Here is a 16665-nt window from a genome sequence, read left to right on the forward strand (position 1 = left end):
CTGATTCAGAGGCTTTGCCAAAAGCAGTTCTCCCTCTCTAAATATAGTTGAAATCATCAATGCAGAAAGCAGACTACAGATCTGAGCTATTAGTACTCGTGTATGTTACCATGAGCATGTCACTGGTGACCGAGTTGGCCAAGTCAGAAACAGAAGAGTTGGCTTCGTGGCCCTGCCCGTGGCGGCGTCCGGTCTCGTCTGGAGTCTGACCTCTGGGGCTGCTGCCTGGTTTGTTACCTGGAGTTCTGTTAAAACAGACACAAGCACAGTGATTTTTATACATATAGCTTGTTTCCAGTGTTCCTAAGTTTATCCTCACTACATGTAGTTTACATCCTCGGGCCAAATATTAATTATTTGTTTTGGAAATTTGTATTTAAGTGTAGCTAAGAACCAATATCCTACCAGACAGGCCACAGGAGGTCAATTATCATTACCTATAGCAAGAACCAATGCAATGAAAAGAACAGTTTTATAATGGCCTACGAAGGGAGAGAATTCATTGTCAATACAGATAACACAAGAAACCAATAAAACTGGATTCAAAAAACTGCCCTGTAGTAATGATGGCTAATTTAAAGGGCTTACCCTGATTTGAGTCACGGTTTGTGTTATAAGTTGGTTTGCATGTGTGTGTTTCATTATGACACCATGAAAATGTAAAGATTTGTGGCCTCAAGATCCTAATAAACCAAAGTAAGGGAAGGTAAACTTCCTGGCTTACATTACCCAGTTACTCTTGTTTCCTTGCTGTTCCCCTTCAGATTTTCCAGGTATTTCCTTGTGCGTTTTTCCTAATCTTTCCCTTTAAGTGACCTTTTGAACTAGTTTTTTTTTTTTTTTTTTGCCCACCTCATGTGGCAGTCTGCTTGCATAGATTAAGGATTTGGATCTTTGAATCGTAATTCTGTCTCGTGGGTCCTTTTCCCATTACATTAGTTTCAAATAACGTCAATCTTCCTGCCAGCATACAGTGACATTAGGCAATAACATGTTTGCAGTAACTGCTGGATGGAAAATTACACATTGTAAATAACGACAAATATCAGTGGACACTTTAGTAACACCTGGCTGCTACTGTTTTGGACTCCTTTTTACATTCACAGCTGCATGAATTCTTCATTGCAAAGATTCAACAAGGTGCTGCAAACATTCCTCAGAGATTTTGGTCCATATTGACATGATAGCATGACACAGATGTTGAATAATGTGACTCTCCCGTCCCACCACATCCCAAAGGTGCTATATTGCGCTGTGATCCAGTGACTATGGAGGAGACCTCAGCTTTGAGCTTTTTGAATGGTATGTTTTCTTGATGGAAGCAGCCTTTAGAACATAGGTGTCAAACTCTGGCCCGCGGGCCAAAACTGGCCCGCGAAGCCATACCAGATTACTATTAGAGCTGGCCTACTGGTATTATACAGCTAATATACATATTGTTTAGTATTAAGCTTTGCTTGTTCCATATTCAGTTTTTCAGCAAAACTTGTTTGAGTCCATAAGAAGAGATTCATTCTTAAATCTGGAGGAAGAATTTTTTTTCAATAAATATTAATGTCCGCGACCTTGTTCCAGTTTTGAATTTTGGCCCACTGTTTATTTGAGTTTGACACCCCTGCTTTAGAAGATGGATACACTGTGGTCATAAGGGGATGGACACAGTCAGCAGCAATAGTCAGCTGGACCGCCATTCGATCTGTGCTCAGTTGGTACTAAGGGGTCCAAAGTGTGCCAAGAAAATATCTCCCACACCATTACATCACCACCATCAGCCCTAACCTTTGATACAAACCAGGATCCATGCTTTCATGTTATTTATTCCAAATTCTGTCACTGCCATCTGAATGTTGCAGCAGAGCGCTGTCATCACCCAGAGAACGGCTACTCACTGGATATTTTGTGTTTTTCTGAGATGGTTGTGTGGGCAAACCCCAATCTGGCACCAACAGCCATGCAACACTCAAAGTCAAAGTCCTAAATACACTGAGTTGTGATTGGCGGAGAAAACATTTGCATCAATCTGCAGTGAAACAGGTGTACCTAACACAATGTCTGATAACTGACAAGTGAAAACAGTCAACCACGTGCAGCAACAGACTATCACACTGGTATATTAATAACTGTTTCCTTTTTTAAAAAAAATTTGGGATTTGTCATGTCTCCCTGTGCTCTCTTTTTTCCCTTTTCTCTTTCCCCTTACCCCCAACCGATTGCAGCAGATGGCTGCTCCTCCCTGAGACTGGTTCTGCTGGAGGTTTCTTCCTGGTGAAAGTAAGTATTTTTTCTTCTCACCACTGCACAGTGCTTGCTCACAGGGAATCGTCTTATTGTTGTGGTTTCCTCCTGAATACCGTAGGGTTTTTACCTTGCAGTATAAAGAACCTCGAGGCAGCTGTTGTTGTGATGTTGCGCTACATAAATACCTCTGAATTGAACCGAACTGAACATATTACAATGATCCAGATACTTTTTTGTATTTATGTTGCTCAGGTAGCATAGGTTGTAATAAAATTGCATCAAAAAGACATTAAAGCAGTCATGACCAATTTCTTGCAGTGGTTGACTATTAATATATATATATAAATTAAAAACGCTCCAAGATAAACATACACCAGTGCAAAACTTTCTCAGACACCACCTGTCACTTTAAACACTTTGAAGACGATCTGTACAGAAAACTATTTTTAGAAACAAATGCTGCTTTTAACGATGCTGCTAAAAAATTGTTCCCAGCTTTTTCATTATGTAACTATTTGGGATACAGAAAAAATACAAACATGTGATACCAGTCTAGGCATAGTGACGAATAACACTAATAAGCGCTTATTGCAGTGAGGGAGACGATGCAGCGAGAAAAACAAAAACTAGCGAGAGTGACAGTGAGACAGACAGAAATAGCGAGCGAGTGAGCAGGTGAGATACTAAATACAAAGGTAACAGCGCAAGTTAGATTAAAAGAAGGGAAAGATGATCCACGAGATAAGATAAATTAGAGTAAAAGCAAAGGAGATGATTTATTTTTATTGAGACAATGAATGAATAAATGTGAGACACAGTTAGACACACATTAAGCTTTAGCTCAGAGAAGGGGAGATGGGATAAAAGCTCTGAAACAAAGCAGAACAGAATTGGCGAGGAGAGTCAGGCACGCTAAAAAGCAGACAGAGGAAGCAAACTGACGTGTAACACAGGAAAGCAAAATAGAAGGAGGCTGGAGAAAGAGGGGTGAGAGATAGACAGGGGTTACACAGCAAAGAGACAAGCAGAAGTAGAACGATGCTGAACAAGAAGAGGTAAAAAAAGAAAAGGATATGGTGTGGAAGAGAAAAGAATGGATTCGTCACTCCGCGTTTATTTCCTGTGATTTGCAGGTCATAGAGCCAACAATGCACCACAGCCTCAATTCAAACTGTAATGGTTTATGTTCCACAGGTCTGTCAAATGCAGATTAGTCTCACATGCATGTGATCTCTGCAGGTTAAGCTAAAAACACTCAATTGAACCTTTTAATATCGACCCTTAATACGTTAGGGAACCATGTCCCACCTTAAATAATTACATAACACCTGGATGTCTCGCTCTGCCACTGATGTGACTCTCACCGGCACAGTGTGTGGTCTGTGTTTTACACATTGTTAATCTTTCACCACTAATACATCTAAAGTTTGTACAGCAGCTGATCAGTTCACAATTTTTTTTTACAAAGCAAAGAGACGAGTTAAATGGAAAACCTGACATTCTCATGAGACCTACCATATTTGAACAAGTTCCCGCAGAGCCAGGTACCTGCTGAGCTTTGAAGGACCAAACAGTGAGAATAAATGGTGCACATCGTTAACAGAGTTCATAGAGAGGACAGAGGGTACCTTGACACAGACACAAGACTTGTAATTGTGCTGTGGTGGTGGAGTAGTTAGTGCCGTTGCCTAGGAGCCTAACATGGAATTGTGGGTGGGCCTAAGGGGCCCGACTGATCATACTTATCAGTGATGGGAATAACGGCGCTACAAGTAATGGCGTTACTTTTTTTCAGTAACGAGTAATCTAACTAATTACTATTTCTATCGTTACAACGCCGTTACCGTTACTAACAAATGCCCGGTATGCCCGATGGTGATTTTTCATTTTTATGGGCCGATGGGTGTTTTTTTTTGTTTTTGTTTTTTTGTAACGGTATAAACAATGAAAGATGGTGGATTGGCCAGATGCTGGCTGATGTGTAAAAATAACTCAGTTGTTTGGTGGTGGCTATGGCGGAGCTTCCACAGAGGCCAGCAGGTGGATGAGGGAAAGGGGAGGCAGGAGGAGGAGAGACCCGAGGCGGCCTCCGGTCCGAGTGTCAGGTGAACTGAACTTCAGGTAAGAAGTTATGACCTACAGTCTATCTGGGTCAGATATAAACCAAGTTTAGGTGTAGTTTATTATTTATGCTAACTTTTTACAGTCAGTTACAATAACTCGTACTGTGTACTAGCTAGCATGATGGAGTTTCTATACAGCTGGGTGGGTGCTATGATGTTACTGATAGTGAACTTTATTTTATTCATAAGGTTAATTATTAGAGTTGCCAACTGTCCCGTAAAAAACGGAATCGTCCCACATTCAGAGAAAATATTACGCGTTTCGTATTGAGCTGAAAAGGAACGCAGTTTGTCCCGTACTTCAGCTAGAATGGAAGAAGACACAAAACTGGAGTTATTCTGTGTGTTTACGCTGCACAGCTGTTTCTTCTTCTCTCATTTTCTCCCTCCCTCTCCTGTTGCTACTTCAATCATGAAACTGATCAATGATCAGCTGATCGGCTTTTCTTTCTTGCTTGTTTATCTTCCACTTTGCGCCAGAAAGAAGAAACCAGCGGATGTCGCGCTAAACAACAGCAGCACGTTTAAGCGTGATCAGCTGTTGTAATTTCTAGTACCAGCTGATGTTTGCTGGAGCCACAGCTGTAAAAGCTGCTGTTCATGACATCGGTTTGGTTATCTGCTGAGAGGGAAACATGAAGATGAAACCAGGAGATGTTCTTACTGAATCATCAGAGCTGAACAGCTGATGGAGAAACAGGTTTACCTTTTAGGTGACATGAATGAGTTGAAGGGAAGTTATGAACTGTTTCTGAGAGACAAATAACACCAGGATCCTTTTCTAAGTATCTAACAGCTGGTAACTGTGCAGGGGTGGATCTAGCAAAGTTTTGCCAGGGGTCCAGGTAGGGCATTAACAGGGAAAAGGGGGGCACAAAGAAATACTTTTCTTTCTTATCTCATTTAAAATGTCTAGTTTTTAATAAGTAATTATCTGGATCTTACAACCAAAGTTTTTATCTGATATAAAATCTATAGACATCATACATATACCAACAAGACAGTGTACATCACTGTCACAACAGTTTTTGTTTTCATTCAAAGGCTTTATGGCTTTTCCTATATTACCTGGTGGGCCGGTCTCTAGTCAAAATGCCCGGCCGATTTTTTGTCCTAGTCCAGCCCTGCTAACAACATCTTATATCAGTTGCACGGAAGTAGCTGTCTACGTAAGTAATCTGGGCACTACAGCTTTAAGCAGCTGCGTGCGCTCCCGCGGACGGCAATCACTTTCTGGCAGATGATCACTTTTCGGCACAACACCTGGAGCTCAGGGGGCAAAACAATCGCATGAGTGCTGCTGTTTGGCTGAGGAAGAATAAAGTAGTCGTGGTAAGCCAATCTCATGACTTTAAGATGACAAAGCAACAAGGTGATATATACCAGTTTTTAAATTGTGCTGATAGGCCACGTAAAACCAGAGTCATGATAAACAATATATATACGCGTGTTTCTTCCTGAATAGTTTCATGTTTACTGTCTAAGGACAGCGCTAGCAAGCACTCTCTGCTTATGAGAAAACAAAACAAAAAACAGCCCGTTCGTTTTGGTGGAAAAATGCACCATGACGACCAAAAGGATGATACCAAACAAGGCAAAGTAAATACTTTTTAAAGGTGAAATGTGGAGGGAAAATCAAAAGTAGTGAAAAATGGCCAATTATACCCTGGACCCCAGAGGGTTAATTTTTTTTTAAAGTAACGCAATAGTTACTTTTCTAGTAATTAATTACTTTTAGAATCTTGTAACTCAGTTACTAACTCAGTTACTTTTTTGAAGAAGTAACTACTAACTATAATTAATGACTTTTTCAAAGTAACGTGCCCAACACTGATACTTATACTTTGTATGTTTTCCATGTGCCGGCACGGGTTTCCTGCAGGTATTATGGCCTCCTCCCGCAGTGCAAACAGGGTAAGATGCGCATAGGCTTTCAGCAGGATAATGTGCAGTGCCACAAAGCAAAAATGGTTCAGGAATGGTTTGTGGAGCACAACGAGTTTTAAATGTTGACATGAATTCACTCCAATCTAGCATCTGTGGGATGATGTGGGCAAACAAGTCTAATCCACATCGCAACTTACAGGTCTTAAAGTTTAACTGTTGTTAAAATCTTGGTGTGAGATACCACAGCACAGTTTGAGGGGTTTGGTGGAGTCCATGCCTCAAGAGGTCAGGGCTGTTTTAGCAGCAGAAAGGTGGACAATATAATATTAGAAAGGGGTTATAACGTGATGCCTGATCTCTGTATATACATTGTGTTAAAGGACTGAATGCACATTACATGGCTTTGGTCATTTCTCGACAAATATTCACAGCAAAATAAAAAGGAGATCTTGTAGGGAAATGATGGAGAAAATGCCCAGCTGTGTTTATGTAAGGTTCATTGTTTAAGATTCATGTGGCCTCTGTCTTGTGTGTTTGATGGTGATTTAGTAGGGCTCATTGGGCTGTCACTTTGCCAACCCTTCCTACAAATAAGCATTTATAGACTCTTTGGGTAGAGACCAGCTGACAAGCATATATTATGTGCCCTATAGTTTAAAGTGAGGAATGTCTTATCCATGAAACTGAGCTACCACTGAAAACACATTTAAAATAAATCCTTCTTAAGAGTTTTATTTAAAAAAAAAAGTGAGAGGAAAATAACTCTACAGTACAACCTACCTGGAATATAGAAACAAACATTTTAACATTTTTAGGTACTAAGTGGGATGCTGAGATTTTAGTGTTGGCAGCAGACATTTAGAATTACTTTGACTGTGCCAATAACCACAGTTTTCAAACCGGTCCCCACTGAAAACATATGCTTGAAAGCACAAAGGTGACTAAATACTGATGGATTAAAGCAAGTTCTCTGCTCTTGATTATAGTAAAGACAAGAAATACAATCTGGGTTTGGACAAAAATCAAAACTAAATGAAATCACAAAATGTTTTGACCATAATTCAGTAATTCTCTTTTATCTTTCCTGGTCTTGGTCCACATCTTTAAATTCCTATCCTTTGAATCTTTGAATGCTGGCTATCCCTTTATTGTTGCGATCAAAAACAGTGTTTGTTCCACTCTTAACTTTGTGGGACACTTTTTAAACAATATCACCATTTCCCAAAAGCACTGATTTTATATTAGTTCCTTCATATGTCTGAGGGCTTATAACATTAATGTTAACTAACTAATAAAAGTTTTGTTGACATTTTCGTTCTATGTAATCAATTCACAAACATATAACTTAATTAATCTTTCATGTTTCTTAACCCTTACATGCTATTCATATTCCATACTTTTATATTTTAGCTTGCATCAGCTTTCACATAATATGTGTCTATAACAAACTTTGAACAAAATGTCTATTAAGTATGTGTAAATAGCCTATTTGGCATTAATAAATGGATAATCAGTCCTTAATAAATGTTTCAGTGAGAAGGGAAAATGTATTTTTTGCATGTGTTTTTCATGTCAAGTTTTATTTAAGACATGAAAAAACCCAACAACCATAATTATTGTTGTTATAGTATTATTTTGATATAATGTTATGATGATATGTGATTCCCACACTATCTTGTCCATCACACTGCCTCTACCAGCTTGCTTTCTTCCCATAGTGCATTCTGGTGCTAGGTGTTCACCAGGTAAATGATGCACATGCACGTGATGTAAAAGAAAACGTGATTCATTAGACCAGGCCACCTTTTTCCACTGTACTGTGGTCGAGATCTGATGTTCACATGGCCATTGTTGGTGCTTTCGGTGGTAGACAGGAGTCAGCATGGGCACTCTGACTGCTCTGCAGCTATGCAGCCCATACCATACACAAAAAACTGTAATGCACTCAGTATTCTGGCGCCTTTCTATCAGAACTAACATGAACTTTTTTAGCAATTTGAGCTACAATAGCTCATCTGTTGGATCAGACCACACGGGTCAGTCTTCCCTCCCCATGTACATCAGTGAGCCTTGGCTGCCCATGACCCTGTTGCTAGTTCACCACTGTTCCTTCTTGGACCACGTTTGATAGATACTGACCACAGCAGACTGGTAACACCCTACAAGAGCTGCAGCTTTGGAGATGCTCTGACCCAGCCATCTAGCCATCACAGTTTGGCCCTTATGCTTTTATAGTTTTCCTGCTTCCAACACATCAACTTTAAGGATACAAAGTTTGTTTATTTGCTCCTTTAAATATCGCAGCCGCTAACAAGTTCTATGATGAAGAGATAATCAGTGTTATTTACTTTACCTGTCAGCAGTCATAATGTTATGCCTGATCGTTGTATATAAAAAAAAGTTTTAATCAATGCACACTTGCATAGATTATGCATGAGAACATATTCACTCCTCTGTCTACTCTAGTATATTAAGGTACTGAAAGTTTTTTTTACTTGATGAATAAAGCTCAAGTAGAGAGATTCAGGTAGAGTCAAACAAACCTCTAAAACCAACCAGTGGAAAGTGTGATGGATAATAAATTAACAGGTACTGTAAAAATGTTCCCGTCTTTCAAACATGAGACACACAATTAGTTGTTCGGTGCTCGAGCAGACACAAGAAAAGCAATAAACGATTAACAAAAAACAGACAGCCCCCCTTCCCAAAAAATGCCATTATAATGTATGGATCTAAACTGGGAGTTATCCAGCTCGACATGCAGAAAACATCTGTCAAGCCCTTCTCTTCAGCTTGATAGCCTAATTTATCAACAAGAAAACAAAGCATAATTCACTACATTGCTCTAACGTGTGCATTTATCATTGAATACTCAGTGAAAACACGAGTTTGCATAAAACATATAGCAGACAAAACATTTATAGAAAATAAGATACCATTTATAGTAATGTAAAAATTTGTTCTACTCGTTTATCATAAGAGAGATGCCATTAATTGGTTATAAATTTTAAACGTATCTAATAAAAACAAAAGGGTCGGATTCTTTTGCATTTCAGGTGATTAGAGCCTGAGCAACATAGGATTTATAAGACTAATACTGATATTTGGTGATGCGATACGCCAGTATATTGGACAACAGTTTTTTCATTCAGAAACATGATACTTAAACAAATTACCATTAGCACTTGCTTTGTGCAGTTAGTCATTTACTCCTTTACATCCTCCCAGGCTACTCAGGTCCGCTAGTGTTGTGTTTGTGGTGTTCCAGACATGGGTGTTGCTGGTCTGGATTGACTACAAGAAAGCCTGCGGCTCTATGCTCCACTCATGGATACTGAACTGCTGGCCACTGTACAAGGCTAAAAGCGCACTAATAACATTCATCAGGAACTCAATGGGAATGTGGAAGACAACGCTGGAGGCCAACTTGAAGGGAACTGCACATACCAAGGTGATACATTGTCCCTGCTGCTGTCCTGCACATGATTGGTCCCCCTAAGCCAGCCCATCATTAAGCGCACTAAGATTCACGACTGGAGTGATCATCATCCACCTCTATATAGATGGATGACATCAAGCTATATGCCAGGAGTGAACGAGACATCGACTCACTGATTCACTTCACCAGGATCTACAGTGAGGACATCAGGATGTCATTCAGACTCATAAGTGTGGCCGAATGGTTGCAAAGTGAGGGAAGGTGATCCAGACTAAAGGACTGGAGCTCCCAGAAGGTAGAATAGGAGATATACAGGATAAGCTACAAATGCATGAGTATCGCAAAGGCTGATGAAAACCATGTTAAAGATGCACAAAGGTTAGCCACAAACAAATACCTCCAGAAAAAGGTGTTGAGAAGCCATCAAAATGGTAGGAATGAGGAAGACATCAATACACATGCCCTACAGGTCCTCAGATACCCAGCTAGAATGGTAAATTGACCACAAAGGAAGACAGATGCCACTGATAGGACACCAAAACTCACAATGACAAAGATCTCCAACTGAGGTCCAGCACCCAAAGGCTCTATGAGGAAGGGCGAGGATTAGTGATTGTCAGAACCACAATCCATGATGAAACACGGAGCATTCGTGAATATATCAGGAACATGGTACCCGGAGATGAGGTGCTTAGGCAGCTGAAGATAGGTCATTCCTAAGAAACAGGAAGAGGAACTGTCAAGGATGACCACTGACAGATAGCAGAAGTGGCTGATATCAAGAAATCCTACCAGTGGCTGGAAAAAGCCATCTAAAAGGACAGCACAGAGGCTTTGATCATGACAGAACAAGAACAGGCCCCACGCCACAGATCCATAGAGGCTGTGGTAGCACATAGTAGTTGTCACGGCGAATGGGATGAGCCGTGTGGAGAAAGTAAAGGAGGATCCAAGCGCAGGCACTCGTGGAGGTGCGAAGGGTGTTTATTGTAAAAATAAAACACGAACACGAAGGTGGGTGAGCAGAGGCACATGGCGGTAGATAACAGGGAGAACACACGGATGAAACACAAACAGACCAGGGACTAGTACACGAGTAGAAACGACTTAAATACACACAGAAGAACACAGAGAGATTACACACAGGTGGGGAACACAGCTGGAAGTAATTGACGAGACGAGACAAGGGAAGCAAAACTGAATAGACTCACATGAGACATGGACCTTCACAATAAAACAGGAAACAAGAAACAACTACACAAAGACGCAGACTTGACACTGAACTAAACCTACAGGAAACACGAGGGCACCAGAACAAAACCTAAGAACTAAACCCTAAACCAGAATAAACTGAAACATAGACTATGATAATAACTAAAACGGGATGACAAAAGAATAAGAACATAAATCATAATACAGAAGAATACCAAAATACAAGAAACAAGAAATGCTGGGTCAAATGACCCAGAACCGTGGCAGTAGTAGGATATAAGATGCAAGCTGGGACTGCATACACGAGGAGGCACAACCAAGTGGCTGGGATAGTGTACAGCAACATCTGTGCAACATATGGACTAGACATCCCCAAGTTCTGATGGGAGACACCACCAAAGGTGATTGAAAACAACAGTCCATAGGATAGACAGACAAGTAGCTGCTGACCAACTAACCGGACATAGTGGTGGTAGTCAAGAAGGAGAAGACTGCAGTTGTAACAGATGTGGTAATCTATTCAGAAAGCAATATCCAAAAGTAGGAGCATGAGCTAAAGGAACAACTGGAGCAGATGTTGAAAGTAAAGTCCACAATGAGCCCAGCGGTAATTTAGACATTAGGAACAACAACCCTACAACTGGACCAGTAGTACCAGTCGATTCCAGGTACAACACCAGCAGTCTCTGTCCAGCAGAGTGCAGTCAGCTGCAATCAGATATTTTTTTAGATACTGCTATAATAGTGGAAACTCTTACAAATAAGAAGACCAGCGCTTCTGAAAAGCCGGCTTCAGGCTCCTCTAAAAAGTTGGTTTTTAACCCCATATTCTTGAATGTGATTTCCCTATATCATCACCTCAGACACAGACCTCCCAACCACCCATCATTTTACCAAGCCTCCTTACTTTGTGTGGATGTTTGCGCTTAGTCTTAATTTTTACAAGTGGCTTTCAAAAGTTAACTTTGCTAATTATGAACCAGTTATATTATTCAGTATGTTTCCAGCTTGTTTTCAGAACCTATACTGACAAATGGAGGTGACAATGCTCAAAAGCCCAAACAAAACAGAAGACAGGAGAGGAGCCTCCAATCAGAAAAAAGCAGACATTTAGTGCATTAAAGAGGCAGGAGCTAAAATGTTGTGTGGACTGTGGATCATGCACAAATACTCTAGAAGATTTCAGTAATAAAAACGTGGAGCTGAAAACGAACATAATAGGTCTCTTAAAATTTTTATTGGGTGATCTGCCTTAAAAATTTTATTTTTTCCTTTCCTTCCTCCCTGAACTGCAAATAAAAACCTGCTGCTGCTTCCTGTGTCATCGAATCATGCCTGTTGACGGTAATGTCCTGGGAGACATTGAGGCTACTGGGTGTGGTAGGGAGGTGAGTTCATCCATGCGTGTCAATATACATATTTACTCACTGCCAAACAAACACACACACACACACACACACACACACACACACACACACACACACACACACACACACACACACACACACACATCCACACACAGGTTGCAGCAAAGCACTGGTGCTGCATAATATTTCAGACAGACATGATAACATCCCCAAATTAGCTTTATGTGCAGAGATATAAAGAAAATGATGAGACGTGACAAAAATAGGCCTTTGTTACTCTGAGAGAACGAGGAGAAAGAGTAATTATCTTCCAGGATAATTCTCACTTAACAGCTGAAATGTTGCTCTGCAGTTATCTGTATTCAGCAGCAGAAATACATATACTACTTTGGCAATCATTAGAAAGTAAAAAATGTGTTCACATGCATCATGCCGTGGTTATCAACTTAAGAATTTCTCCAAAGAGGAGTAAAAATATCTTTAGCCACGAGTTGCCCCTTTTTCTGCCAGCTAGTGACTATCTTTTCTGAAACACAACACCAGTTACATAATTCATCCTTTAGAGGTTGTTGTAACCATGACTACTGAAATGTGTGCTGCCACTTAAGGTTGTACTCACTACCATCATGTATTTTACACGGGGGTGAAGTAACCATGGTAACAGGAGCCTTCAAAAGAGGGCAATGAAATCCAAGGAAGTTCCTCAGAGAGGGGCATATATTAAAAATAGCACCAAAAAAAAAAAAAAAAGCCTGCAGGGCAAAGGGACCAAACATTTAGAAATGCCTTTGAAACACACTCTTTGACTTCCTCATACCTACACTCTTCTAACCCCCTGTGACCCTGCGAAAACACCTCAGCACATACCGCCGTGTACGTGTGAGCTCACGCTGAAAATGGCTAATTCATAAATGTCAAAAGAAAGTGCAGAATAACCTTCCAGCCAGCAAAACAACAGGCAAAAACAGAAATGGGCAACTATGGACTTCTACCTTCTTTTCCCTTCTAGACGATCAAACTGAAGAAGCTCTCGTTACTTTGCTGTTTCGATGGTAGGGAAATGCGAACGAACAATCAGAAGTTTATAAAACGAGACACAGGAGCGCGCGCACACACGAGCACACACAAGCATCCCCTGGAGAACCACTTCGATCTGCCAGGGTGAAACTTGAAACCCGACTTTTGACCTCATGGCCTCAATCTGAGTTGAAAGCCACCTTCTGAGTAATTGGACAAAGCAGGTCATTACATCCCCGGGGACAATGCAGTGAAATCTTATCTTCTTCTGTGTAACATGTGTATTGTCTGCTGGACAGGCTGGTGAGCACTGATTAAGAAAGAGTGAATAAATGAAAGGAACATGCTTCATTCATCTGGCTTTGACAAAGATGTGTCATAGAAGTAATTATTGGGGAAGAGACTGGATTTAAAAAAAAAAAGGAAGACATTTTCATTAAGAAGCTCAAGTTGGAGAGTATATCTTCACAGAAGACTCAATGCAGGCAAAGCAATGTGTGCATTACAAACGTAATGGATGAGAATAATTTCAGTGAGTGTATTTATTTATTTATTTCATTTTATTGTCATAATCAAATCTTTTTGATCCCACTGTTCTGTCACAACACAGCTCCTTATAGCTGAGACACAAGAAAACAATGTGATGGCTGCACAATTACATGGATTCTGTTTGCTTACAGGTGCCACCAAAGGGTCTATATGCAGAATTTATGAAGCAGCTGATGAGCTTCTGTTTTCTGAATACACAATATGAAATCAGGGGTGTAACCTGACTGCAATAAAACCTTTATTAAATGTTTAGCAATAGATTCATCAGATTAAATCATAAATATTTTGTCTTCAAGGCGACTATTTAAAAGTGACAACATGAGCTTAGGTTTTATTATTTTTATATTCTACTTGTGTTTTGTTTTACTTAAATATTAAAAGGGTCAAATTGGTATTTATAACTTATTTGACAATTAACCTTAATACATTTTTACAATGTGCAGTAAACTTCAACAGCTCAGTTACACCAGAGTAAATATAACACGGCAACCTCCTCGTGACAAGGAAAAATAGGTGGTTGCCGGGTGGTTGTATTGAATTTTTGGCATTTAGTGACTGATCATAAGTAGCTACAGTGACCAAGATAAGATAATTGCACAGGCTGCCTGGTGGGAGGAAACTTATCTCTAAACAATTGCAATTTAACTCGGACTACAATCACTGTCAGGTGAACTAGCAAAGGCAAATAATTGCCATCTAATTTATAAATGAGATGGCAGTGAGTGCAACTTGTCTGTGTCATGGTTCTGGGTCTTTGACCCAGCGTTTTGAGTCTCATGATTCTTTCTTCTGCTTTAGGAGATGATTTAAGTTCAAGCTGTGTACTGTTTACTCTTGAATTAGTTCTTCTCTGGTACCTCTGAGTTTTTTAACCTACATTTATGTTTCATGGTTTCTTGTGTGATATTAGTTCCCTTTCATGTTCTAGTTTTGTCCCTGTTTTCTGCTCAGCGTCTCATGTGGAAGTCAGTCTTGTCTCCATCTTTATTTACCTCTCTGTCTACCCAGTCATGTCTGTTAACTTCACATGTCTCAGTGTTTGTTACTTCCTATTTTATTTTGATTGTCCCTTAGTTTTGCTTCACTGTGTCTCGTTAGAGTCCATTCAGCTGTGGTCCCTGACTAGATAAATGAAACCAGCAAAAAAAAAGAAAACCAAAGCCTCTCCCACAAATCCCCCCCCCCCCCCCCCCCCCAAAAAAAAAAAAAAAAACAAAAACCCCCAAAACAAAACAAAAAACAAACCCCAAAACAGAGCTATGTTTAAGAACTGGAGCTAAGTCTTTGCATAATTGTGCTTATATTTATATTTAGTATTTAAAAAAAAGAAAATAATGTATACCAATGCAGGGCAACTGTCCACAGGGGACCTCCATTGCTTTTTCTGGTGCTTGGAAATGAAGCAGATTTCTCTGAGTCTGCCCAAGCTGACAGTTATCTACACTGACAGAGGAGTGCTGATGTGACATCATCACATCACAATGTCAGTCAACACCCTCAGGAGAAGGAGGATAAGGTGAATAAGGGGATAGAAATGGAAAAGGAGAAAGGGCTAGGCAAAAGGCACGTAGGAAACACGGTTGTGCAGTTAACTTAGGGAAGAAACTAGGAGAGATGGAGACGAGATGAAGGACAGGTGACAGTGACGTTAAAAACCACAGTGAGAGCAGTTGAGGGTAAGGTAGAAATTGATGAGTGAGGCGGGAAAGAAATGGGCGGCACAGGACAAGGGAGCAACATTGGATGGATGGGTGAGAACATGAGGGATGAGAGTTACTTTCTGGGCCTGAATAGGAAGTGTGTCTCCATAAACATGTATCTGGGTCTTGCTGATCATACGCTAGCCCTAGGAGACCATGAAACACAATATAGGTCCCACATCCCATGATGGATGAGGCTGAGGCACCGATGTCAGCGCTCCCCACCAACGGGGACAAATCACTCGGGCACCACCCCCCTCAACACGCAGGCTAATACAACAAATGGAGCCATGTACAGTGCTGGACTGGTTTGATGCTCTTTGAATAGACTTCCACTGACTTGCTCTTGACATTTATCCACTGGATGGAGCTTTTTTTTTGTTGTAAATTCATGCATGAAGAGGGCTGCAGTGACATCTTCTGCATCTGAAAACTGGGAGGGGAAAAACATAAAGAAAACTCAGATCAGGTGAGTTTACTGTCATGGAAACTATTTATTTTCTCCTCGCTGATCTTTGTGTCTTTTACTGTGACACTCCCCTCACTTTCCTTTCGTGGCCTCTCTAAAATCAGCTCCCTGTTCAGAGCCACAAGCAGCAACAAGGGAAATGGTGAATGAGCTCCAGACTTTGTTCTGACAGTGTTTCTTTTCTTTTTTTTTTTTTTAAAGATATTTCATTTGTGCTGACCTACATTGCTTTTTTCCCTCCAATCAACCTTCCTCCCAGGGCCACTGGCAGCTTCAGAGGCCGCCATGGGGACCACTGGCCAGCCTGGAGAGTCATTAAGAAGCTTGACTTGGCCTGATTGCTGGCTCAGGCACACAACTGAAAGATTCAGATATGCCATCTGACAAAGGGTGACAGCAACTTCCTGCTTGATTTATACTGTACAACATTACCGCTGCCATGATTACAACGTTGATTCCCACCCATTTGAACAATTTAGACATTCAAGACTGTGATTACACCCATTAAATGTCACATAATGGTGGACAAAATGGCTTAAATTTCTTCATCTCTGAAGTGTCTTCTAATTAAGCCTTTTTTCTATTCAGGCTTTGGGCAAAAAACATAAAATAATAAGTGCTCACACACTAGGAACGCTTATAAATAGAGATATTTTTCATTTTT

The 16665-nt window shown here is 40.5% G+C and overlaps 1 protein-coding gene across 4 annotated transcripts in view; it reads right to left on the reverse strand.

The window, feature by feature from the left end:
* The window catches only part of syt7b (synaptotagmin VIIb), a 127937-nt gene that overhangs the window by 14491 nt on the left and 96781 nt on the right, over positions 1 to 16665 (reverse strand). For all 4 annotated transcript variants that reach the window (XM_084935115.1, XM_084935107.1, XM_084935100.1 and 1 more), the window contains one exon: positions 110 to 245. In XM_084935115.1, the coding sequence (XP_084791241.1) occupies positions 110 to 245 (136 nt within the window). The remainder of the gene's footprint in view (positions 1 to 109; positions 246 to 16665) is intronic.

Source organism: Perissodus microlepis, chromosome 1 (assembly GCF_051167445.1).
Source record: "Perissodus microlepis isolate ML-2025 ecotype Zambia chromosome 1, ASM5116744v1, whole genome shotgun sequence".
Classification (NCBI taxonomy): Eukaryota; Metazoa; Chordata; class Actinopteri; order Cichliformes; family Cichlidae; genus Perissodus; species Perissodus microlepis.